The sequence below is a fragment of the Macrobrachium rosenbergii genome, chromosome 2, assembly GCF_040412425.1.
Source record: "Macrobrachium rosenbergii isolate ZJJX-2024 chromosome 2, ASM4041242v1, whole genome shotgun sequence".
Taxonomy (NCBI): domain Eukaryota; kingdom Metazoa; phylum Arthropoda; class Malacostraca; order Decapoda; family Palaemonidae; genus Macrobrachium; species Macrobrachium rosenbergii.
This window is the reverse complement of record NC_089742.1, coordinates 74116125-74143232: the sequence shown is the minus strand read 5'-3', so window position 1 is coordinate 74143232 and position 27108 is coordinate 74116125. Positions and strand designations below refer to the sequence as shown.

General features: G+C 37.0%; 1 protein-coding gene across 2 annotated transcripts in view; it reads left to right on the top strand.

The window, feature by feature from the left end:
* The window catches only part of Cln3 (CLN3 lysosomal/endosomal transmembrane protein, battenin), a 97261-nt gene that overhangs the window by 28506 nt on the left and 41647 nt on the right, over positions 1–27108 (top strand). For both annotated transcript variants that reach the window (XM_067121030.1, XM_067121035.1), the window contains exons 2-5: positions 4638–4893; positions 17599–17677; positions 20042–20173; positions 26145–26377. In XM_067121030.1, coding sequence (XP_066977131.1) covers positions 4638–4893; positions 17599–17677; positions 20042–20173; positions 26145–26377 — 700 coding nt within the window. The remainder of the gene's footprint in view (positions 1–4637; positions 4894–17598; positions 17678–20041; positions 20174–26144; positions 26378–27108) is intronic.

Genomic DNA, 27108 nt, shown 5'->3' with positions numbered 1-27108 from the left:
CTTCGCTTAAGTTGTTATACGAAAGTTTAAGGTGTGTTTATATATATATATATATATATATATATATATATATATATATATATATATATATATATATATATATATATATATATATGTGTGTGTGTGTGTGTGTGTGTGTGTGTGTGTGTGTGTGTGTGTGTTACCTGATTTAAGCCTATATCCTAAAATTTAGGACTAAATTTTAGGCCTGAATATGATTTTGACGACTTGGTCATATTTTAGGTTAACTAAGGCTAAGCTTTGTTTAAGCTTGGTGGCCTATTGTAGACCTGTAAGCATAGCTAAGCTTAGTGGTACATTGTAGACCCATAAGTTTAGATACGTTTAGTAGCCATTGTAGGCGCATAAGCTTAGCTAAGCTTAGTGGTCCATTGTAGGTCTATAAGCTTAGCTAAGTTTAGTAACCATTGTAGGCCCATAAGCTTAGCTAAGTTTAGTAACCATTGTAGGCCCATAAGCTTAGCTAAGCTTAGTAGCCATTGTAGGCCTATAAGCTTAGATAAGCTTAGTGGCCTATTGTAGGCCTCTAAGACAGGATTAGCTGGTATGTTATATTACCGTTTTTAAAATATTGTGATATATTTAGCAATTGACATATTTAACATATATTGACATTATGTAATATTGACATATTTAACATATATTGATACCACTTATTGAACATACATTTAACATATACTGTATAACATTAATATAGGCCTAGATATATTTGCTCTCCGTGCTTATAAGTGTTAATATTAGTGTGTGTATTCGTGTTTCTCCTTGACATTTGAGTTAATAACTTGTAAATATACTCATTAACATTTTAATGGTAGTTATTAACATCCCAATTTGCATATCGGGTCATATAAATATGTTAACATTTTAACATGTGGGGAATTATCAGTAATATGTCAGCCATATTGGATGATGGTATGATCATTTTGGCTTAATTTTACGATCTTTCTCTCTCTCTCCCTAAAGTTTTTCATTTAATTTTTTGCTATTTTATATTGATTATTTTGGACTATTTCGATTTATTTAAATTTATTTCTCTCTCTCTCTCTCTCTCCCTAAAGTTTATCATTTAATTTCTTCCTATTTTATATTGATTATTTTGGAGTATTTCGATAAATTTAAATTTCTCTCTCTCTCTCTCTCTCTCTCTCTCTCTCTCTCTCTCTCTCTCTCTCTAAAGTTTTTAATTTAATTTTTTGCTATTTTATATTGATTATTTTAGATTGTTTCGGTATATTGAAATTTCTCTCTCTCTCTCTCTCTCTCTCTCTCTCTCTCTCTCTCTCTCTCTCTCTCTCTCTCTCTCTATAAAGTTTTTCATTAATTTTTTGGTCTAAAACTGCACCGATGGATAGTTACCTCGTCCCTCCGACGGAGGTCAGATTCGTCCCTTATCTCTTGCACCTCATGGTTACGTCAAGAAGGAAGAGTTCCGTATCTATAACAAACCTGGTCTTTGTTTGAACTTTAGGATGAAAAAATTATTCCTGAAGCATACTGTTATTTTTCCGACAAGAAGCTGCTTCTACAGTGCAACTATAGCCCGACTACGACGGCATGAGAATCATGAGATTCGAACAAGGCCATATTAATTAATATACACCATAACCTCCTCAATTTACTCTTTTGGGCGGGTCGGTAGAGTTGTTGGCTAGCACTCGCTAGGCCCGAGTTTGATTCTCCGGCCGGCTAATGAGGAATTAGGAGAATTTATTTCTGGTGATAGAAATTAATTTCTCGCTATAATGTGGTTCGGATTCCACAATAAGCTGTAGGTCCCGTTGCTAGGTAACCAATTGCCTCTTAGCCACGTAAAAATAAGTCTAATCCTTCGGGCCAGCCCTAGGAGAGCTGTTAATCAGCTCAGTGGTCTGGTTAAACTAAGATATACTTAACTTTTTCGTCGTGGTTGCTGCAGTCACTAGAAAACATCAGCTCTAATGGCCTTGTTCGAATCTCTCTCATCCCATCATAGACAGACTAGCTTTGGGATAGAGCCTAACTGCACTCAAAAGATACGGTACACATTTCACCCATGCTAAATTCCATTACTAATATTGCGTTCGTACAAAAAAGCAAAAATGCTCGATATGATGTCGTGTCAATCGCTAACGAGTGACTTTTCTCAGAACCGAACTGGACCGGGAAGTTTAACCGATATTTCACTAGAAATCACACAAGCGCTACACGACTTGAAACTCAATATCTTATTCACAAAGTACCTGTTCAAGTTGGAGACATCACGTAAATTTATTCTATTATGAATGATGTTTCATGAAGGCTTATTAATGAATGGGTTAAATATATGAAAGTACGATTGCCTTACCTCATAGAGGTAGGATATCTGGGAAATCGGCCACAGACAACAAAGTTTCTGGCTCGTCAAATTTTCCGCCACTGTCTCCTGGCAGTCAGTGAGTGATGACCCAATTCCAAATGTAATTCATTTTCAGTAAACCATTCATAAATGTAGAAACCGTTAAAAAAAACTCAAATACAAAATTTTGCTATAAAAATTTCGTTCTACAAGTGTTATTTTCCTTTCTTGCCAAGTGAATATACATGGAGGAAAAAATTTCCCGCCATTTCCGTCATCTTCGAAGTGTGACGTCATCATCCGTTTCTCGGACGAATTTCCGCCAAAATCCAGCATTGATCAAGAGAGTAGCAGGAGCAAATAAAAATAATAACTTTGTGAACTACAGCTGCCTCACTTTAGCGTAACATGCGTTTATTCAAATCCCACCTGGGAAAGTTATAGTCAGTTTTCAATGGATTTCCCACTCGGATCCAGTATTTACATTAGTAAGCATATCCAAAACATGTAAAGAAATCGAGAAGATTATAAGGCTTTGGAGATAACATTAAAAAAAATACTTTCATCATGTGAATGTGACAGTTTAATTTCCTTCTTCCACGTCTGATTTTTCACTTCTGCGTTCATTCTTGGGTGCACCTGGATTTATTGCTCTCTCTCTCTCTCTCTCTCTCTCTCTTACCAGGTCTTGAGACAAAGATCTTGCTTTTATTCGATAGGGAACTCGATAGGGAACTCCGCGAACTGAAAAAATCACAAAGGCAGAAGCATCAGTAACGGCACAAATGAGACTTGTGCAGGCATCAGTAATGTTTCATTGTCTGTCAGCAACTATAACGTATCATGTCACGTATTGTCCACATCGAATGATTAATATTTCACACTGAAGGACCAACTCATAATCATAAATATGTGTCCTTTCCTTAATGGGTACAAGATTTAACATCACCATGTCCGTTTTTATTAATTTTCTGTAGAAGAAAGCTCTTGAGATGGCTATTTGTCTGTCCGTCCTCACTTTTTCTCTCCGCCCTCAGATCTTAAAAACTACTGAAGCTAGAGGGCTGCAAATTGATATGTTGATCAGCCAACCCCCAGTCATCAAACGTACCAAATTGCAGCCCTCTAGCCTCAGCAGTCTTTATTTTATCTAAGTCTAAAGCTAACCATGATCGCGCGTCTGGCACAGCTATAGGTCCCAACAACACAGGCCACCATCGGGCCGTGGCTGAGAGTTGAATGGGGCGCGGCTGAGAGTTTCATGGGCCGTGGCTGAGAGTTTCATGAGCCGTGGCCGAGAGTTTCATATAGCATTATACGCTGTACAGAAAACTCCAATGCGCCGAAGAAACTTCGTGACAACTTACTGAATGGCTGCTGATGAACAAAATCACTAAACTCTTGGTTAAAAATAGTTGCAGCAAATGTCATTTGCAATGAGCTGTTCCGCAAATTGCAATTCAAATGATGCCAGAGAGTGAGTTTAATCACATGAAACCCGAAAAAGCATTAAGGTTAAACCCCACGTCCCAGGTAGTAACAATGACTAGTCTTGAGATCCTGAAATTCATTATCTACGAATTCAAGCTTCGTTTCAGTTCTGAATCCTTACTGTAAGTTCACAAATAAAATTTCTATGATGTTTTAAAGTTGCCAAACTTTAAAGTGTTCTTTCTGGCATTAGTTTATTTATGATGGAATTTCCTTCACCGTAAAACCAGGAAAATCCTGGTTACTGCATCAAACCTAAGTTAAGAAATAACAAGCTAAATAAACCTGCTTATATCTTTTATCAGTAAGATTTACTTTACCATACTGCAAGCTAAGCTCCTACAGAAACCTATTCAGAATATTTCTAATGCTTGCTGTTCAAGTGTTTCATAGTTCACAAGTAACCTGAATATGAATTCGTTGCACCATCCACTAAGCAAATTCTTATGAAGAGAAATAACTGGAGTAGGAAGCTCATGACTGAGCCACGTAGGGGGTTAGCGTGATCAGTGCACCTCATGCGGTGCACTTAGGGCAATAATTCAGGTTCTTTGCAGCGTCCCTTAGGCCCCTAGCTGCTCCTTTCGTTCCTTTTACTGTACCTCTGATCATATTCTCTTTCTTCCATCTTACTTTCCACCCTCTCTAACACTTGTCTCACAGTGCAACTGCGAGGTTTTCCTCCTGTTACACCTTTCAAGCCTTCTTACTGTCAATTTCCCTTTCAGCGCTGAATGACCTCATAGGTCCCAGCACTTGGCCTCTGGCCTCAATTCTATATTCTATTCTCATGACTGTGTGCCTTTTGCAGATAACTATTGGGGAGGAGAAGATGGTGACGTCACAGGAACGAAAGAGGGTTCAGAAGAGTCCTCAACTTTGCTGAGCATCGAAGAGACTGAGAGTAAGGCCAGAATAGAGAGAGTGACAGAAGATGGCGGAGGTGTCAGAGGAAAAGCGAAAGGAAAAGACAGTGACAGCGAGGATTCTACAGACGTCTATTCGATTCATTACAGAAGCTCAGTCAATGGCTGCTTCCAGCGCTACAGGGACACGGTCGCTTACTGGTAAGGGCTGTGCCATGAATGCCTTAATGCTCAGATATGTAACCATCGCCGTGTTAGTTTTAAGATAAGATGCTGTCGAAGTCGACTTGACGTTCACAATTCATCTCAGCGCGTAGGGTTATGCATCTCAAGTTATTTAACACACTTATGAGCTCATGACTGCCTCACACTGAGGGACCTGGGGCAACCCGAACGAACTGTAAGGTCTGTAAGGTTAGAAAGGTTTTCAAGAAATAATGGATCTAATCTCTTGAAAAGTCTGAAGGCATTATGCATGCCAACAAAAAACTGCGTTCAAATTAACACCACACGAAAGCGTAAGTTTTATTTAAATTACAGTAGCCTGGAGTAACAAACCGAAAAGGAACACGTTGAACTAGAATGTCTGACGCAACGTTATCACGAGAATTCTCTTGGATCTTGTAACTTCATAACATTATCTCTCAGATTCGTTACAATATTATAATAACTCTTCTTGAGCTCTAACCAGTGAATTGCTGATCTTACAGTGCTTGTCATCCATTTTTTCCATTAAAATTATTCTTTTTTTTTTTTTTTTTTTTTTTTGAAGTTCATCCCTTCAAATTTTGCAACGGCGTCATGCGTTTTGTGCCTTTGTTTTTCCACGGCAGAAACTTACTGAATGGGTGTCAACCTTTCTTTGTCGCTCAAGTGCTTATAACCTCTGACCTCGAGCAATTTTCAACCTTATTTTATTTTTGTTCATATTTTCTTCACTCATTTCGCCTTGTATCACTATTTGTGCATATTTATTTTTTCCAGTTTGTTCTTATAAGGAATCAAGATGTTTTATGATTATTTTGAATTCAGAAGGATTTCTCACAATCATTCTTTTCAAGAACAACCCCATGTAGCAAGATGCCTATTTAGATCATAAAGTTAATTTCGTTCGTTTTTTCTTCAACATCACATTATCTCTGGGAGTTTAGCTCAGATCTGTCCACTGAGAACACTGACATAATAGATAACTGCACTGCTGCCGAAAACGGGATATTTATTTTACTTCTCCGTCATTATAACTTACGATTTAGTCACTTGTGCTAGTGTCTGATTCTCTCTTGCTTTGGTGATATTAGGAAACAACTATATTGTTAGAAGGCCAGTTGAAGTAACAAGGACACATGAATGAAATCCATCGTATTTCTTCATGTTTTAATAAACCCATTCAAAGAAGGAAGACGAACGTTTATTATGTGCACTGAAAACAGGCGAGTCAGACTTGAGTTGATAAAACCTAAGGTGTCAGCTGGATAAAGCCTAGAGCACATAACACTGTTGCCACAGACCTTCTCGAGGTGCTGCGCAGAGAAGCCCAAAAGCCCTGTTTTATAAAGCTCAGTAATATCTAGTGCTTCATCTCCAGTGTGCTGCGTCTCCCACAACGTTGGCAATCGTGAACTTCCATGCCATTCCTTCTCCTGTCATGTGCATCGAGTCTGCGGCTATTCTCTCTCCTATTGTCATTCCTTATTCTGTCTAGGTAGTTCTCCATCTATCTTCTTCTGTCCCTCCTTCTCCCAGATTTTCCTGCCAGACATTAGCTCTCTAGTCCTTCACTTCTTAACACTGGCCAAAAATTATCCTAACTGCTTTCAAAACTTCCACAATCGTGCGCATTCCCTCTAAGATTCTTGTACATTGCTCTTTCCACCCTTGCACATATCTTGTACTTTTTTCTCATAATTTTCTCTTTCTTTTTCACTACTCTAACGTTCATAAAATGTAAAGTAATGGGTTTTTGTCTTTCTCTCCAAGTTTTTTAGTCTTGTTTATATTCACAGTCATTGGTACATGGTCATAATGACAATAAGCGACCAAGAATTTTTTATATGGGACACTAAATTTCTAAAACGCTTATTAACTGTTACAAACTCTAATTGGTTTCTATGTTGTTTCTCTGCGCTCTTCAATGACCATGTTCTTCTTGAATGGTGTCTAAGCCCTAGATGTGATAAGATAGCAAAAGTGGTTTTTTCTAAGACAATATTTGCCTAATGACTGCTAAATAGAAAATATGCAGCACCATACGATGTTATGAGATCATGTTAAAAAAAAAGTTCTTTTAGGTCAGCTCTTTCAGATACTACAGAACCGGTAAAAAATTATCTGCGTTTCATTCTGGATCATCTTTGTACTTACTGTACAATCACTGACATGTGTATTTGATGCCTGTTTCTCAGTTCTACAACTTTACACCTTAGCTTGGTTGAGCCGCTTCGTCAATCACATACATTTGGACATGCTATCTATCAAGTGTCTCAAGGCACAGATTTTCCAATATGTTCTTCACTTAATCTAGAAAATTCCCAACCTCAAAATCCTTCTGTATGAGATTTATCTACTGCGGGAATTCTGGACATGCAGTCTCTCATGGATGTAGCCTACTCCTGTGTTCCAGAAACACAGCTGAGCATATATGAGGGAATTACATTCTGTGCGTGTAAAGAGGTACAAACTAAAATCTGTTTTTAGGGCACCTTTTATTCAAGAACACTAAACTGATTAAATGTTATGCGATTCAGGCAAAAGACTGGGGCAAAAGACTTTTGGCTATTCACTGCTTAAGGCAGTGAGAAGGTGAAGCTGGAGTGATGGGACTGCAAGGGGAAGAGATCCACGAAATAAGGACACAAAATATGTGGATCTGAAGGGGCAACCGGGAGAAAGTCCCACAATTGCACTAAAAAGTGATAGAAGTTGGACAGCAAGACTGCAGAAAGGAAGCGGCGGTGGAGGTAATGTAAATGGCTAACAAGTGAAAAATATGCCGAAGTTTCTTCTGCGCACTCGAGTTTTCTGTACAGCATATAATGCTGTATGAAACTCTCAGCCGCAGCCCATGAAACTTTCAGCCACTGCCCGCTGGTGGCCTGTGTTGTTGGCACCTATAGCGATGCCAGACACGCGATCATGGCTAACTTTAATCTTAAATAAAATAAAAACTACAGAGACTAAAGGGCTGCAGTTTGGTATGTTTGATGATCAACATTCCAATTTGCAGCCCTCAAGCCTCAGTAGTTTTTAAGATCTGAGGGCGGACAGAAAAAGTGCTAACGGACAGACAAATAGCCATCTCAATAGTTTTCTTTTACAGAAAAATAAAGAGCGAGTTCTGTGTGGAGCCGAAGGGACGCTGCAAACATCCTTTAGTAATCCCGACGGCGCACCTTCTGAGATGCGCTGACGTGCTACCCACCTGCAGAGAGCACCACTAAGCGCCTCTACAGGCAAAAGCATATATATGAGTGTAGGTAAAAAAAAAAGTCAACAAATGTAGAAAGAAACGAAAAATGGATATCAGTGACACAAAGATCTTAGTCATATCATTGTTGACTTACTTAGCTGCATTTCTACATATGCATTTGCCTGAAGAGGAGCCTAATGTGGCTCAAAACTAGTGGTTCTTCTAGAGTAAAGGGTTCCTTTAAGAGAACAGGTTTTTATTCATACAAATGTACGTCTTCTCACACAGAATTACTCTCTGATTCCTGGGAAACAATGCATAACTAGCATCACAAAGCACCATGGCTGATGCTGGAATCTTTCCATGGATTCCCGAAATATTAAAATTACTGTGCGCTGCACTCATCCTTAAGATGACATTTATACTAGGAGCTTTGTGGATCCATGCAACCTGTGTAGCTTTATCCATAAAACTATGAAATTCTCTAAGGTATTTTCCGAAGAAATCAGTTTTCAGATCAGTTTCAGTTCCTCGCTGGGAGAGTCGGTAGAGTTGTCGGCTAGCACTAGCTGGGCCCAAGTTCGAGTCTTCGGCCGGCTAATGAAGAATTAGAGGAATTTATTTCTGGTGATAGAAATTCATTTCTCGCTATAATGTGGTTCGGATTCCACAATAAGCTGTAGGTCCCGTTGCTAGGTAGCCAATTGGTTCTTAGCCACGCAAACTAAGTCTAATCCTTCGGACCAGCCGTAGGAGAGCTGTTAATCAGCTCAGTGGTCTGGTAAAACTAAGGTACACTTAACTTTTCAGATCAATTTCATGTGCTGAGTAGAAGAACACTGTCAACATATTTAGTATTAGGGACAAGGTTTTTGAGAGATGTATAGAATTCAGTTCAACATTTTGGTTGTCTTTCTCTCTTTGTCTTGTTAGTATTCAGATGAGTTTCTTGTCCTGACATTCTCTTCAGTCCTCTTTCTTCATTACATGAAGCCAACATTAGCTATGAGAAATTATGGGCCACTATGCTCACCAGTAATTTATGCTTTAATTTTTTAACACTGCAAAAACTGTTCTGTTTTTCGCCCTTTCACGTGTGGGAGAGCAGGTTGAATTGAAGGCCAAAAACTTTGATGAACAGTAATTCCATTTACCCAAAGAGATGTCCCTTTGCCTTCAGTATTTCCTCATTCTTTCATTATTACCCCTGGCTAAGAGTATTGGACGATTGATATCAGGAAGTACCAAATTGTTCTCTTAAACTCGTGAATCTTTCTACAAAATTCAAGTAATGAGGCCTTTCACTTAAGTAGGTACTCAGGCTAGCGTCAAGTAATGGGTGTATGAAGATTTTTTCCATATACAAATCCATTACTTTCAGTAATAGGCCTCCTACCTACCCCTCCAAGCACCAGCAGATCCACGCTGTTCCAGGCTGTGCAGAGATTGACTGGTTTTCGCCACTGTGATCGCGAACGGATCTGAACTCATATTAGAAAAGTGAGAAGGGAAACTATGGGCATGTCCGGAGATGACTGCTACTGCAGATAATTCTACTGTAAAGTACTGGTTTTTTGTAAGTTAAAAATTAATTTTAGTTTAAGCACTAGGTATAACTGAGGAATCAGAGAGGCATTATATCAAGTATTTGCAATAGTTATGGGCAACCTAAGATGCGGTGATGACATCTCTTTGTTTTAATATTTAAACTAACTGCACAGGAAATAATTTTATCATAAAACTTAACCTGCTGCTTGTAACTGCAAGAATTGTCATTATGCCAGCTGTACGTAGGGATTTACATTCCTAACATTATTATAACAAATGCTATATCAGTTTAACAGTTACAACTCTGCTCTTTATGTGGGAGAAATATGACCATCAGTCCATCACTATTATCAGTGCTTTTCTTAAAAAGTGAGGCTGTGGTGGTGACTAATTTTGTAGTGCCAACTATCTTCACCAACTGTAGTAGATCTATATACTGATCATATGCTAATCACGGGTACTTTGGTTACATTTTGAAACAACATTACTGAAGGATAATATAGGCCTATTCAGGGAACCTAATGTGGAAAGCACTGACTGATATTCACACCAGGTGATCAACACAAACGATTTGACAAAAGCAAACACAAGAATGTTGTTGGGTGCTCCTTATTTTGAACGAGCTTGATGGCGAGCGCTAATCTGCGCTGGAACCCGGCAATGGTCCCCTACCTACCCGGTTTGCAGGAGGAGGGTGGATGTGTCATGTCTCCCCTACCCTCCCGATGACCTACCTACCCCGCCCCCACCCGGGCCGGACAAACAAGAACCACTCGGATTTTATTATTATTGACAGACAAAAGACTTGCGCAGTGAATGTCCGTAACATTATATTCAAAACTAAGAAAACACCAACCAAAATGTTTTCAATACAGTGTTTGAGCATGAATATAAAATTGTTTGAAGATTTACCGACAGTGATTAAATGTGATATTTTTTCTAATTCTATGAACATGGGCGAAATCAATTTTACCAGAAGAAAACTTTGTGATAACTGTAGTACCTACAGTAGTTGTACAAAACCATAAGACCCCACCGATTTGGAATCGTCGCAAATGAAATAGCCTCGTGTGAAACAGGATTAATAGAGTACTATTAATCCTGGTGTGAACAGGGCCTTACTGTTCTCACAAGGTGATCGACGCCACGATTCAGCAAAAGCAAAAACAAAGATTCTGTTGGGTATGCACCCTATTTTGACTGAGACTTAATAGAAGCGCACAAGAAACGGTCGTAACTCTATTGCAAAACTACCATAACGTTGTTTGAGGATTTACTATTTTGGCCTGATATTCTGCAAACCTCTGTACCAAATAGGTAGACGTTTTTCATCTTCTCAAAAAAAAAAAAAAAAAAAAAAAAATATATATATATATATATATATATATATATATATATATATATATATATATATATATATATATATATATATATATATATATATATATATATATCAAACCTGTTAGCCTCCATTCGCACTTGTTCTGGCAAAAGCACCTATTCGTCCAATGAGCCGCGAGAATAGTTACTTTGAAAGAAACACGTGTATCTGGAGGGTCCGACCTGGCGATGCCTTGGCGACAGCAATCTCAGATTATGTGTTAGGCGGCGCGTATAAAGACGCCAACCATCCTCTTGTGTGTGTAAACACTCCCAAAGGACCCCACTGGGTTGAAACGCCTGCTTAAGATCGGACGGTTGGAATCGCCTCGTGTGAGCAGGGCCCAGTTTTCGAAAGTGATGGCTTGAGTGTCAAGCAAAAGACAGGTCTTTTCTTGAAATCTAAATGCACATTGAAGCTTTTTTTTTTTTTTTTGCCATGCATGGGTTGTTTATATACAAATCTGTGAGAGATGTCTGTCGCCCCTTCAAGTGGATACTAAATTATCAACAAAAACCTAGATTTAATTATTTTTCATATGTAGAACCACGCTACAGAATATTACACTACTTACGGAATATATCGTTCGGATCCTACTGTCTTTTTATATTCCGTGTGTAAATTAGTTTGAGCAAATTTTTTTTATATTATGAAAATCAGAATCAATTAAAACAAGCGGAAAATAATAATAATAAAAGCAATTTCCTTGTTTTACACAGGTTTTAAGTATTTTTTCCGAATCATTTTGAAATATTTCAACATGCTTAGATGATACGAACAGTCTTATCAACCGTGTCACCAGATTATTATCTGTTTAGATATCTTTCTTTTAAAAGAAAGAACGTTATTTTACCTTAGAAAATTAGATATAATTATCAGAAATGTCATATCAATTATAACTTCCGTACTTAAACTAAAATAAAGTCCGCTTGATTGATAGGCAGCAAAACGCTTTGAAGTAAAAGATTCGGTTGGCACGCCTGGATTCTGAGTAGACCAGTTTAAATGCACGATAACATAAATATTACCCATCACCAATTTTCTTTTTAATACCATAAAAATCGTAGAATTGAAATAGAATATTTTTACAAATATGAAGACGAACGTAAATATAACACACTGGGAGTATTGTTTCTACAGAGAAAGAGTTCAATGGTTTAATGAAAGTTACTTAGACCTTGATGAAATGGTGGCGATATTAGTGAGTTCAATGCTAAGACGACTGAACGGAGTTGTCGGCGCTATTGGGGTTTACCCTCAATATCAAGATGTGAATATCACTCATGAACTGAAATTGGCTGGACCAGTACTATTAGCGTCACTATTTCTGTTGAACATACCAATGTACATCATTACTGTTGTTGTTCTTTAATTATATTCGGAAGGATCTTTGGTGCATCACTCTGCTGTGACCGGAAATAAAATGTAGTCGCTCAGATACGTTATTGTGGCTTCCTATTACATACATCACCAAATATCGTGCTTGCGTGTCCTTTTTTACATTATCCGTGATGAATTTTTTTCCACAGCAGCTGCTAACCCACCATTTACATTTTTCCCGATCGATGTAATTATAGTATGAAACGTAGCCAACTTATATCCAAAATAACCTGTCCATTATGGATGGCGAGTGTCACTGCAAAATATTTGTCAGCGAGTTGTTTCGTTGCCGTATTTTAAATCGAAGGTACATAGTTTATACATTTAAAGACCGACCTGTCGTGAATTACGACCTACAATAAATTTTACAAATGGCTTCTGAGTTTGCAGTGAGGTTATCGAACCAGGTGTTACTATTTTTAGAGCCCACTCGTATTGCGTCGCGTGAAGTCTGTGCCCCGGCTTCGAAAGCAAGGTGAGTGAAAAGACTCATTGAGAGATCGGTGCCGTACGTAAGGAGTGCGATCACCCACTGGAAGCAATGCTCATTTGTCAGTGAAGAAACGGTAACAACATCAAACTATCATAATACTTTCAAAATGCTCCCCTAAACAGAATAAATGCTGTATTAGTATCAGATATGGTTTTCGGTACAGTATCACTCAAAGATTTCAGAACCTTTCATAGCTGGTAGCTTAGAAATAATGGAATAAGGCTGACCATCTTACTGACGGGTTTATGTTACACACTTTCACATACATGCACACATTCACACGCATATATTGATGGTGGCCTAGTTAATATTATAAGAGAAATATTATCCAGCAGGTTACTCAGCTGTGGTGGATTTCAGCCAGTGTGAGGAAGGACATGGGGCTTTTAACCTCATTTCAAAAAAACTTGCTGAGAAAAGGAAGATTAACACATTTTGGAGCGCTAATAGTAGTGGGCCTAGGGAGATATATATACATATATTTACATCATATATGTATAAATATCATCCTTTATATATATATATATATATATATATATATATATATATATATATATATATATCACCCTAGGCCTACTGCTATTAGATGCTCCAAAATGTGTTAATTTTCCGTTTCTCAGCAAGTATTTTTGAAGCGATGTTGCAAGCTTCATTACCTTCACACTAGCTGAAATCCACCACAGCTGAGTAACCTGTTGGGTAATACTTCTCTCATAATTATTAACTAGGCCACCATCGATATATGAGCTTGTGCATGTATATGTATGCGCGTGAACAGATCAGTAAGATTGTTAGCCATATTCCATTATTTCTGAGCTACCAGCTATGAAAGGTTCTGAAATCTTTGTAGTGATACTGTACCGAAAACCATATCTGGCACTAATACAGCATTTATTCTGTTTAGGGAGCATTTTGAAAGTAATGTGATAGTTTGATGTTGTCACCGTTTCTTAACTGACAAAAGAGCATTGTTTCCAGTGAGTGACCGCGCTCCTTACCCATATAGTTAAAGTAATCGTTAAAACTGCAGTTTTCTGAAATGTATTCAACGTATCAGTAATTATTTTATGACCAATCGTGATAGGACTTATGACAATTTGACAATTACCTTCATTACTGAAAGTTCGTTTTAAATAAAATGGCTAACAGTACTTTGTTATATGTGGTTTGCCTTGGTACTTGAAAAGGCAAAGGGAATTTGATTTATAAAAGGTTATGGAATGTTATCAAGCATACATACGCAGACATAATACACACACGTACATATATACATGCATATATAAATATATGTATATACGTGTATGTGTATGTCTGCGTATGTAAGATTTATAATATTCCATAATCTTTTATAGATCAAATTCCCTTTGTCTTTTTAAGTACCAAGGCACACCATATGTAACAAAGTACTGTTAGCCATTTTATTTAAAACGGACTTTCAGTAATGAAGATAATTGTCAAATTGTCATATGTCCTACCATTATTGGCCATAAAATAATTACTGATACGTTGAATACATTTCAGAAAACTGCAGTTTTAACGATTACATTAACTACGTTGATTATGAAACAGATATGATTAGGAATATGGGCAAGAAATTGAAACATCCTGACTGTCCAGTGTTTCTCAACCTTTTTTAGGCCCATGCACCCTTTCACCTTATGTCAGAATGCCATTCCCCTCACCTCCCTTCCCAAAATTGTTTGCCTCAAAAGGTACATTCCAAATAACATGCATATGCTAAAAATCCTTGGTCACAATTCCCAATCCCCGCCCCCCCGCCCGCCGCTGGAACTGAAATTCTCCCCTAGGGGGGAATTCCACCCTGGCTGAGAACCACTGTATTAGACAATGCATTAAAAGCGGCAAAGAAGACATTTTATGATAAAAAGAAACTTATAATAAAAACACCCGCTTGTACTGCCATATAATAATAATTACAAAGATATTTCCCATCTACTTAGGAATTTTGGAGTTATGTTGTATTTAAGAACAATAGAACAATGAAACATGTACTTGTAAAGAACTCGCCCCACAATACTAAAGGATGTGTATAACGAATTCCATGCAAGTCTTGTGATAGTTTATATTGGTAAAACTGGAAAAACGCCGGTGAACAGTGAAAATAGGACAGGAGCAAAATAGATAGCTTATTTTAATAATACACTGGAAACAAACATAACTGAGTACAGTTTTGTAAAAAAAAAAAAAAAAAAAAAAAGTTTCTCTACGACCATGAATATCAGTCACGGCGGACCATCAATGTCAAGAGACATATGCAAGAAGTTTAAATTCCAAGGAAAGTGGCTGGGAGACGGGAAACAGGGAAGTGAGGTTTCACAAGATGATTCGATTTGTAAAAAGTTGACCTGTCACTAATGAGGGTAGGACTCTGCCTACAAAACACCTGTCAGGTGCACATATACCAACTGTCTGAAACTGTACTGTCTTTGAATCAGTCCCAAAGCCGATACCGGCCAGGAGTTATGGTAATTCTAAGGCGTACTTCCGCCGTGAGCTAGACCACGGCAATTGACGTTTTCCTATGTTACTTTACTTGCTTTACAATAATTTAAAGTAATATTTTGTCGGCCGACTGTAACTAAACTGTAATTGACCTTTGAAGACTACACTACCGACGGGATAGATCTAATCCGGCATTCCGCGGCGAGCCCCCCACCCGCCCCATAGCTAATACCGGAAAATTGTAACCAGTAAACACCCCTAGGGTACGTTAGGTTGGTATTTTTAGCGGTTTACTGGTTACACTTTGCCGTATTAGCTATGGAGGGGGGTGGGGGGCTCGCAGCGGAATGCCGGCTTAGATCTACCATATACTGTATATATAAATATATAATATATATATATGTATATAAATTTATATACACATTATATATATATATCTTTATAAACAGGTCATATAACTGTAAGCTTCATAGTAGCTATATCAAGGGGGCATCCAGGAAAAGGCAGCACGTATATAAAAACAACAGTTTATTTTGCCGATGGTGTTTCACAATATCTCATGGCATTTTCAAGGCTGTAATTTACAATAGTGTAACTTAAAATCTTATAAACAAATACAAAAAATAAAATAACTTAAAAATCACTATAAAGACGGACATGACCTACTTAAACCCAGTTAAAAGAGAAACTAAAACATCTAAAAAAGAAAGAGGTTAAGTAAAAGTTGAGGAACAGACCAGAATATAAACCAACGACTTATTATGCTATGGATAGCTGTGTGGAGGCTGTTTGGGTGTTTAACGAGGGGATGGTAGTTTTAATCATGATGGACTCTAAAGTGGTAAGTCCCCCCTCGTCTTGCATGGAAGATATGATTTTAAAATCTGCAAAACTGATGTTGGTTTTGCAGAACAACGCGTGATTACGTATGTTGGAGGCTTCAGGTCTGGACAATCTGCAGCCAGTTCTGAAACTGACTCCCTGGTGACAGCGGACTCGGACCTGTAGCAACCGCTTTGTGCATCGAACGTAAAGGCCCCTACACACGATCAATTTTTTCGTCAATTAATTGATATCAATTTATTGACGACAATGAAATTGAGGAAATCACTGTGCCTACACACGGTCAATGATTTTACTTCAATTTTCAGTTTGATTCATAACTTCGAGATGAAAGCATCTGTGGCTCTAGGAATAGTGCTTGCTCTGGACACTCCAAAGCGAAAGAAGAGGAGTAAGTGGGCGAAGAAATGGTATCTCTGTCGAAGGGAACTAGGACATACACGATTGCTGAAGGAATTAATGGACGACGAGCCAGAGGATTACAGGAATTTCCTCAGAATGGACGCCGAATCTTAAGGCCCCTACACTTTCTTTCTTCTTTTCAGCCATGATTACGATGACGACTCTTTCACTGCTGGGAAAACACTAAATTATTGATCAATATATTGATGCTTTGCCCACACACGATCAATTTTATTGAAGACCCATCAATAAATATCAAAGGATCTTTGATCTCTCAATGAATTGATTCAATGAAATTGTTTCAATTAAATTGATATCAATGTCCCCTACACACGGTCAATTTCTCCATCAATTCATTGACGTCAATAAATTGATATCAAATTGACGAAAAAATTGATCGTGTGTAGGGCCTTAAGGCCCCTACACACGATCAATTTTTTCGTCAATTAATTGATATCAATTGCCAAATCGGCAAAATAAACTTGTTTTTATATACGTGCTGCCTTTTCCTGGAAGACCCCTTGATAGCTATTATCTTTATCACTTACACAATTGTTCTGGGCATTAATACAATTATTGACAGGACCTCATTAAAACTGGATTATCTCCAGTTTTAATGAGGCCCTGTCAGTAACATATATGAATGTATGCATGTATATTATATATATATATATATATATATATATATATATATATATATATATATATATATATATATATATATATATATATATATATATACAGTATATAAATTGTTTGATGGTTACTCATACTTGTATATCTGTGTATATGAGTATGCATTAATATGGAATTAATCTTTCTTTGATACATGGAGGAATTGTACATAGCGTGATGGAACATCTTAGTGACTTGAGAATGTGATATATGTTCAATGCTGAATTATGTCTGATCATGAACCATTTGTCCAGAAGACCAAACATGTTTTTCAGGTTTTGAAAAAAGGCGCTTCTTTATGTCTTTCTCTATCAGGTGGCTGGGATTCTGCAACAACTTTACCTACTGGGTGATGATCACTGCTGCCTATGATCTAATGACGCTGGAATATCAAGTGAGTACAGTAAGAATTTCCTAGTAAATACAGTAAGAATTTCTCCCTGTAGCGAGTAGCGCCGTCAGTGCATCTCATGTGGTGCGCTGTAGGCATTACTTGAGGTTCTTTGCAGCGTGCCTTCGGCCCCTAGCTGCAACCTCTTTCGTTCCTTTTGCTGTACCTCCTCTCATATTCTCTTTCTTCCATCTTACTTTCCACCCTCTCCTAACAATTGATTCATGGTGCAGCTGCGAGGTTTTCCTCCTGTTAAACCTTTCAAACTTCCGTTTCAGGGCTGAATGACCTCATTGGTCCCAGTGCTTTGCCTTTGGCCTTAATTCTATATTCAGTTCAGTAAGAATTTCTGAACAGAAAATGGAATTTATTTTTGTACAGTATCTTAACGATTATTTTTTTTACAAATGTTGGTGATAAACTCTTTTACTGTGAGTAATAATAGTAAGTAGTGAATAATAATGGTAAGTAGCAAAAGCAAGATATCTATGATTTTCCCCTCGGAATTATGAAATGAAGTAACATGATAACTTGCGTAATCTGAATAATTTCAGTGGATAAAAGAAAAATAAATATTAGTTAAGTACATATTCCTGAATGTAATATAATTTTTCATTAAAAATTTCTTTTGGAGAATTTGTAAAGATGTGAATGATGGACTCTAATTATTGCTGAATTACTTTATCTCAAAATAAGTTTAGAAAATATTTCGTGGCTATAATAAAAGTTATCGACTACTGCTTTGACATTCCTACGATAGCTACAGTAACACTGAGTTTATATTTACTGAGATTCATATCGTTTCCTTATGTCATTTAAAATGCGTATGACTCAATTTCACAAAAGTAAAATAGTATATTTCATTAATCTGATTACGCCTGCATACATATTAGACACCTTACATTGTTCATTTCACAAAATTTGATATCTTAGCTCCCTCTCTCCTCCTACTAACACAGTTGAGTTAAAAGGTGACAAGATCTAACCCAGCTATCAATTAACTTTTGAGAGAGACAGACAGACAGACAGACAGAGATGTGGGGGCGGCTCGCTATAAGGCGTCATTCAAATGAGCTTCTTAACTCTCAAAAGAATTCCTAAAACAAAAGGACTTCCACCTAATCATTCCCCTTAACAAATAATGGTAACAACAAAAAAGAATATGAGGCGAGTCACGAGCGGTCTGTATTTCAAGAGCAATTCTCGAGGGAACCAAGAAGAAACTTCAGCTGGAACGACCTGGACTGAGGCCTGACAACTGACAAGGCACGAGCAGTTTGCTGGGCAGTTCCAGAACCCACTTCTTTGCATTAATAGTTTCGATTTTGTATTTTCTTTGAACGGGAGTCTACAAGTAACCTACTTATTTATCCGCGTCAGTTATTTAGTTAAAAAATACAGCCTCATATGTCACAACTGTAAGTTAATTTTTCTGTCGATAGCGAGGGTAAGAAGTCCATATTTCTATTGTTTTAAACAATATTTTGGCGTAAACGGCAATGAAGATTACTCGGAATACCTCAGACATTCAAATTAAATTTGTCTCAAAGTAACGTATATATACAGTATTTACATAGTACCCAATGTTTAACTGTCCTGGGTTTACAACCTGTAAATCGTGGCCCATGGCTCACTTTAGGGTCGACTCGGGTGATTCATCTTTAATCCCTTGTCTTTAGTCTGGCCGACCTGTCTCAGTGGGCCCTGGGTAATTCAAATGTCATCATACTTGCACCAGCGGCGATGTCCAGTGGCACACGCTACCTTCTTTCACATCCTGACAACAAAATAATGTTACATAATTCTGTAATCTTGCCTTAAAATCTTAGCTAAGATCATCGACTGATTTTTTGTCAATCGCAATTGTCCCGTTATCTCGTGCTAATTGTGAGTTCATTGCGTTTTAATTGATAAGATCCCCTAAATGCAAATGTGGGCATTTACAAATCAGGGATGTTTACACGCCAGACTGTACTCAGTTTCAGAATAAGTTATAACTATGCCAGATAACTTTATCTATGTGAAGTCTGTATTGCATTTTTACTGCTCCAGTAATCTATGCATAATTTCCATTTCTAGTTTTATTACCTTTTTGCAGTCCATAATATGGCTTCTCGCATTCTTCTAGGTTGTGACTTCAGATGCATGCAAGAGTTAATATTTCAATTTTCCTTCCCTAAATACAATTTTACAAATTTTTTTTTTTCACCAACGTTCATATAACTCTTCTGTCGACAGTTTGTTATGTAAGGGCATTAACTAACGGTTGTATACAAGTCACATCCAGACTTCCTGCTGAATTACAAAGAATCCTGCTTCTTAAATAAAACTGTATTCATGGAAAACGATCATCTGGAACATTCTCAGGGAAGGCCCGGAGAAGGTCTACTTCCTGACGTCCTCAAGAACATCTCGGAAGAGACCGGCCTTTGGGCGAATGATTCGTCGTCTTCTGCCGAAGCTGAAAACCCCTTCAACTGCCAAGAACAGTCCACTGGCGTGAGATATTTCCCTGCCATTTTATTCTCATTTCTCTCTCTATTAAAACACAGTATCTCATGATCATACTCACCTTTTTTTGTAGCAAATCTCTATCTAGGTATATGTATAGTGGGCATGACATGCGTTTTTAAGAAGTCCCATTGATATCAAATTCTTACAAATGAAACTGAGAATAAGTTCACAATGAAACTTTGACTTCCCGCTATCTTGTTTTACCTTATAATTTTCCGTCATCTCTCTCTCTCTCTCTCTCTCTCTCTCTCTCTCTCTCTGTGTGTGTGTGTGTTCCAGTTATAGACGCATAGTGTATGATGATGTATAACTCTATATCCCTCTCAGACCTGTATTCTCATCATTCAGAAATTACTGTTACAAATATCTGATTCCTTTTAAAGAAAAAATTATACAAGAAATTAATTTACACGGATGTGCTCTTTTCAGCTTTTTCTTCATCAAAATATACATTTGGATAGGATATCTCTTATAGTCAATCTAGACATCACATCGTTTTACACTAATGTACATAAAAGAGAAACCGTGCATAACTAACTTCTCTAATACATGATGCTGACAGAGAGGATTTTAGAGGTATGAGCAAAAATGATTCCAAGCAGTTGGCAGAGTTAATAGTTGGCGATACTCTTTTTACAGTTACCAAAATTAGTTCTGGCCTCTCATTATAACTGGAACGTTAGCAGACGTTTTAATGTTGAAAAAAAAAAGTTGTGGATTGACAGCTGTTCCGCTAGTTTTAAACCTGTTTATTTATCATTCTTGAAGATTAAACTTATGCTTATGTTCTTTTGAATTACAACAACAACCAACTTCATAGCGAAGTTTGACATGGGAATTAAAACGGCGCCAATAAACCAGGCACTCACGGCGTTAGGCAGCTCCCAAACTTGCAAATAACAACGGAAAGTGGAAAATTATAACCTTCCTTTCTCAATCATCATGACTCCAAGGAACTCGAAAAAAACAGAAACTTCTGTTAACAGGGAGTCAACCTGTTAACTACTCAAGTTAGAAATTTTATCAAATAGTCATTTACTACGATGCTCGATAGTTGACAGACCGGTATCTACTATATAACGTAACTTTCACTGCGTTGTCGTTGGTATCGGCTAACTTGATGCCGATATTAATGACAGAATAAGAAGATTTTTAGAATATAAAAATATATAAGAGCCAAAGCAAAGGTTTTTGGACCAACAAAAAAAGTAGATATATATATATATATATATATATATATATATATATATATATATATATATATATATATATATATATATATATATATATATATATATATATATATAGTATATGCAGGGACACTGAACACAAGGTCCTGGATAAAGGAAGAGTGCTGGAGGACACGGCCGCAGTGGTTTTATATAGAAATCTGTTGGTGAGGGCAAAAGGGTCATTCTTGAAGGTAGTACATAAGTTGTTTAAGGTTGTCCTGTGTACTGTGTCAGTCCATCAGTTTCTTCCATGTTCCTAAATGCATTGATTGTTACTATCCATTTCTATGCTACCGTCCCGTGAAGGGTAAGATATATATATATATATATATATATATATATATATATATATATATATATATATATATATATATATATATATATATATATATATATATATATATATATATATAATATATATATATATATATATATATATATATATATATATATATATATATATATATATATATATATATATATATATACATACATACATATATATATACAAATTTCTAAATAAAACTTCTGCTGCAGTCTCCTTCAGCACTCTCTCTTTGTCGAGGACCTCTTGAAAAGGGCATATGCGTTTTTATGGGTAGATTGATTGATTGATTATGAAATTTAGGTCTTAAAGACTAAGCGCCGGAAGCATCAGTTTCTACCAGATGCAATAGTAGCGCAAGTCTTTAATTTACTGATGTCTCGTTTTGCCTTCAGTAGAAGGTTCAGTTTGGATGTGGGAATTTATACTGTGCTCTTTTTTGTCATTAAATGTTATCTGCCGAATCGCACTTCTTTCAGTGCAATATCAGTTTTCATCCTGGTTCAGGTGGCTTCGGGTGGCATCAGGCTTTAGACACTTTCCCTCTCTCATTGAATCAAAGACGCTTTTTCATGTTCTCTTTTGTTTCCCAGCTTAATCTGAAGAACTGAATTTTTCCAACAGCAAGGTCAAATATAAGATTTTATATGGCAGTGCTCTAGGTAAAAGTATCAGCTCTAATTTCCTGTTGTGTGTAACACAAAGGATTTCATGTTCCAAAAGCTTATATAACTTCTCGTCTTTCATCTTGGGCCACAAAGTCGAACCTGCTTTACTGTTGATCTTCTGTAGAATGTCCATTCTTCTAGTTAACCTTTCTAACAGCCCTCCATTGCTAATATGTAGCATCTAGCATCTATAACACTCAGTTTCTCGAACTCTTATTTCTGAGACTCATTTCAAGGAAAGACTGGTTGAGCCAGTCTATATGGGGTCTGTTTCATGTTAACATGGTAGGCAGTACAGCTTCTTATTCTCCAGCCAAACATAATTTCTTCTACTAATACAGAGATATTTGAGTTTTGTTCATAGATATGAATTAGTCTGACTTGACACAGGTATCAATTTCTAATTTTGCGTATCAGTCCTTGTGAAGATGTCTCAGAAATTCTATAGGTGAAATCAGTCATAATTTATACCCAGTGTTTCATTTTTGCTGTGGTACATCTGCATATTATATATACAGTGTATATATATATATATATATATATATATATATATATATATATATATATATATATATATATATATATATATATATATATATATATATATATATATATATATACATATATATATATATATATATATATATATATATATATATATATATATATATATATATATATATATATATATATATATATATATATATATTATGATATGTGCCTGCACAGTGAAAGTTCTGTTCCCATTTTCCTTGCTCAAAAATGTCTCTTTTTCAACTTTTTTTTATAATATTTATATTCTGTATTGCATTTGTTCATATGTTTAGCCAGCATTCCTTTACACCTTACTTGCCTCAAAAACAAACATTTTTCTTTGATGTTTAAGTTTCGTGTCCTTATGACTAATCCATCCTCTTTCATTCATAGTCCTTATTAAATTTACCAGAGGCTGTTATATTCTTCTTTCAAGCAAGTTTGAGCATGAATATCCACAGAATGGTCTGAATTTGATTTCCAGCGAAATACCTTTTTTGATTATCAGTGGCAGAGCCTGCATGGTAGATTCATAAGAGTACTGGTCTATCAACTGTGATTGTGGGCTTGAGAATATATTTGCAATACCTATTTTTATCATAGTTATGCGAATGTCACTATATTATTTAAATCAGTATGTACTTGAATATCCATTTTAGGCAAAATTGTCATATAACATGTGAATGGTTATTGGTTGTCTAAATAAGAGATCTTTCAGGCTTTATGACACTGATGCTTTAATCAGCCGCTTTCCAATTTGCACTGCAATGATCTGCCATGCAAAGAACACAAGAAGCAAACACAAATCTTCTTGTGGCTTATCAACAAATGGTTGTCTAAAGGAAATAAATCTGCTTCATTTATTAAGCCAACCCTCTATGCAAAACCATGTACGGACTAATGTTTCAGAAACAATTTCCACAAATTTCCTTCATCCTCCGCATGAACCTTGGCCAGCATCCAAAACCTAGTGCCAAGTGAGTAACAGACAGGACTGTACATTATTTTGCATTCTATTTTGCACTGGCAGATGACAAGTTCTGTTTCATGATGCTTTCAGTTTCTATCCCCAGCCATTTGGGGGGACTGGAAGTGGGGCTTTGTTGAGCGTAGTTCCCCACATTGCCATTGCAGAGTTTATATCAACGCTGACAAGTGCATCAGCTAATACTGCCCAAAATTGGAAAACTGCAGTAACTGCAAAATTTTCGAAATTGAGATATGCCACCTATTGGGCTCGTGAAACACTAATACCCAAGTTACTGCAGTTTCAGAATGATTCCTCAATGCTTTTCACGAGTATTTAGGGGGTCCCATTTGCAGTATCTGCAAAATCAGTAGTAGGGCGAGGGAAAACTGCAGCATCTACTATTTTTCTCAGTTTTGTATTTTTGCAGATACTGCAGTCTTCCATTTTAGGGTGGAATAATACAACATCAAATCACAGCTTATGTTTTTGTTTTTATGTTAATTGATTTGCCAAATGAAGGATATGTGGAAGGTCTTGGTAGGACGCTGCGCACGACGTAGGTTTTTACTATGTTACTGTCTCCTGAACAGCATCACCTACTGTGTAGGTAATTTCAAGAGGATCCTATCACAAATTGCAAGCACCATGTTGCTACAATAGATGAGAAACGAAAAATGGCAGCCAAACAGAACTACACAAGAATTATTTCGCAGGTACTCCTGTTCTGATAGCAACGTCATCTAAAAATAAGTTACTACCCAGGTTCACTAGAATTGTCTGCAGAAATAAGGGGAGAAGATAGATTTGCTACCTCACAACAAAATATAAACGGATTTACAAAAAGGGGCCTCCTGGTTTACCATCTTAGTGTGACTTAAACAGTGCTGCAAATGTCTTATACAGCACTGATATGTATAAGTGGGCAGGGTTCTGAATCCTAACAACTCTTTCAGAGTAATGGGGTTAGAAAACAAGTAAAAAATGCGGCGAAGTTTCTTAGACGCAATAGAGTTTTCTGTACATTGTATAATCAAGGCCACCAAAAAGAGATCTATCTTTCGGTGGTCTCGGTATAATGCTGTATGAGCCGCGGCCTATGAAACTTTAACCACGGGCCGGTGGTGGCCTGTCCTATATCGTTGGCAGACGCACAATTATGGCTAACTTAAACCTTACATAAAATAAAAACTACTGAGGCCAGAGGACTGCAATTTGGTGTTTGATAACTGGAGGGTGGATGATCAACACACTAATTAGCAGCCCTCTAGCCTCAGTAGTTTTTAAGGTCTGAGGGCAGACAGAAAAAAGTGCGGACGAATAGACAAAGCCAGCATAATAATTTTCTTTTACAGAAAACTAAAACGGAAAGAATAGTTGGAGGTGAATAATGTAGGGAACCCTAGCATTCACGAGTACTAACACTTAGTGATTCACTGAGTTGGGTAACGGGTTCTGCACTACCTCACAAGTCTGCTATTAAAAGTTACAACATGAAAATAAATGTATGAATCAAAATTTATTTTATTTGCAAGAATAGGTCCTTTGATATACTTCGAGGCAGTTTAAGACTTCTGTACATTACCAGGCATGCCTAAATTGTAAATGGGCATATTAAGTGCTGTTTGCATTCTGACAAACAACAATAATCATCTCACTGATATTTTATACATATTTCTTATTTGTCTGCTGTGTACGGTTCTCCATAATAGGATTAGTACGCTTAATTCTTACGGAATTTGTTCAACAAATGTAGACAAAGCAATATGGCACGCGACACACCCAGTCTGAACACGTTTTCACACATGTTTCTGGTGCATTTCTTAGCTTCAATATAGCAAGCATTTTGTTTTCAAAAAGCAGTTGACCCCAATTTCTTACAAAATCTTATATCCTTGTTTAAAGGATACAATGACTAGTAGCTGGAAAAATAATAGTCCACCCTACAAACGGTAACATTAATGTTTGGTCTCATTAATTTAAACTAAAGAACATGGGTTTCTCCTGAATCTCTGATTAATCACGACCCCCTGATCGATAAAAATAATACCGTATTGAATTAGCTTTCATTTTTCACTTTACTGTCCACCGGGCGCATGAATGCCAATCGAAGACTTTCTACAAAAATGGTGGGATGCACATCTTATATTCGGCTTCTTCTCTTTGTGATAATGCTAATATAATTCATATCTGTTGATAAAAATTCTAAACAGAAACATCGTTCCATTAGGCAATCCTAGTGGCTGACACCCTGCCTGCAACACTTATATCATTGGCTGGCCCTCTAATTCTACTGTGGGAGGTGAACATCCGAGTGGCTCTGGTCACTGTGCTGTGCGCGGCGTCCTATCTGATCTTAGGACTGGCTCAACCATGGCACGTCTTTTTAGGGGTGGCTCTGGCATCAGCCTCCAGAGGTTTCTCAGATTCCGCATTCCTTGGCCATGCTTCAAATTATCCCAAGTAAGTCTCAGTTTTTAAGTCCTCCAGTCGAATCAACCATTTTTGACAATGTTGATAACAGAACCTCAAAAACCTTTTCATAGAGGAAACCACATTGTAAGTGAAGTAGGTTTAATGAAACCTGCCATGTAGTTGAAAATAGCAGTCCATAACTTAGCACGCGTCCACACGATCGAGCTTTGTTCGACTAACTTGTCCGATGTGACGTCAGAATCGTAGCAACAGCGAGCAAAGTCAGCACTTTGCCCGCTTCTGACGTCAAACCAGACAAAGTTCGTCGAACAAAGCTCGATCGTGCAGGCGCAGCCTCCCCCCTCGTTATCGCGAACGATAAGAATCTATTCCAACTTCTACTTAACCAGTATGTCTGTTGAATTATATATTTTACTTGCATTGAAACAGATCCCTTCACTGCTGTATAATTATCAGGCGTGTTGGCCATTAAATTTACATAGATCTAGTGAATGTAACATATTGATTTCATGTTTGTTTGACTAAAAGAAAAATCTATTATCATTATAATTATTATGGAACTTGAAGTCAGATGAAAAACTAGCAAAGATAAGCCATGCCATTTTTTGCTCAGTTCATTCAACATCCAAATTTGCAACAAAGTTCCGGCATAAGTCCATCTTCAGGCTCTGCCAAGGCTAACCAAATGCAAAATGTAATGAACCAAAATACCAAGAAATATAAATTAAGCTGAAACTAGGTTGCTAGTCATTTATTTG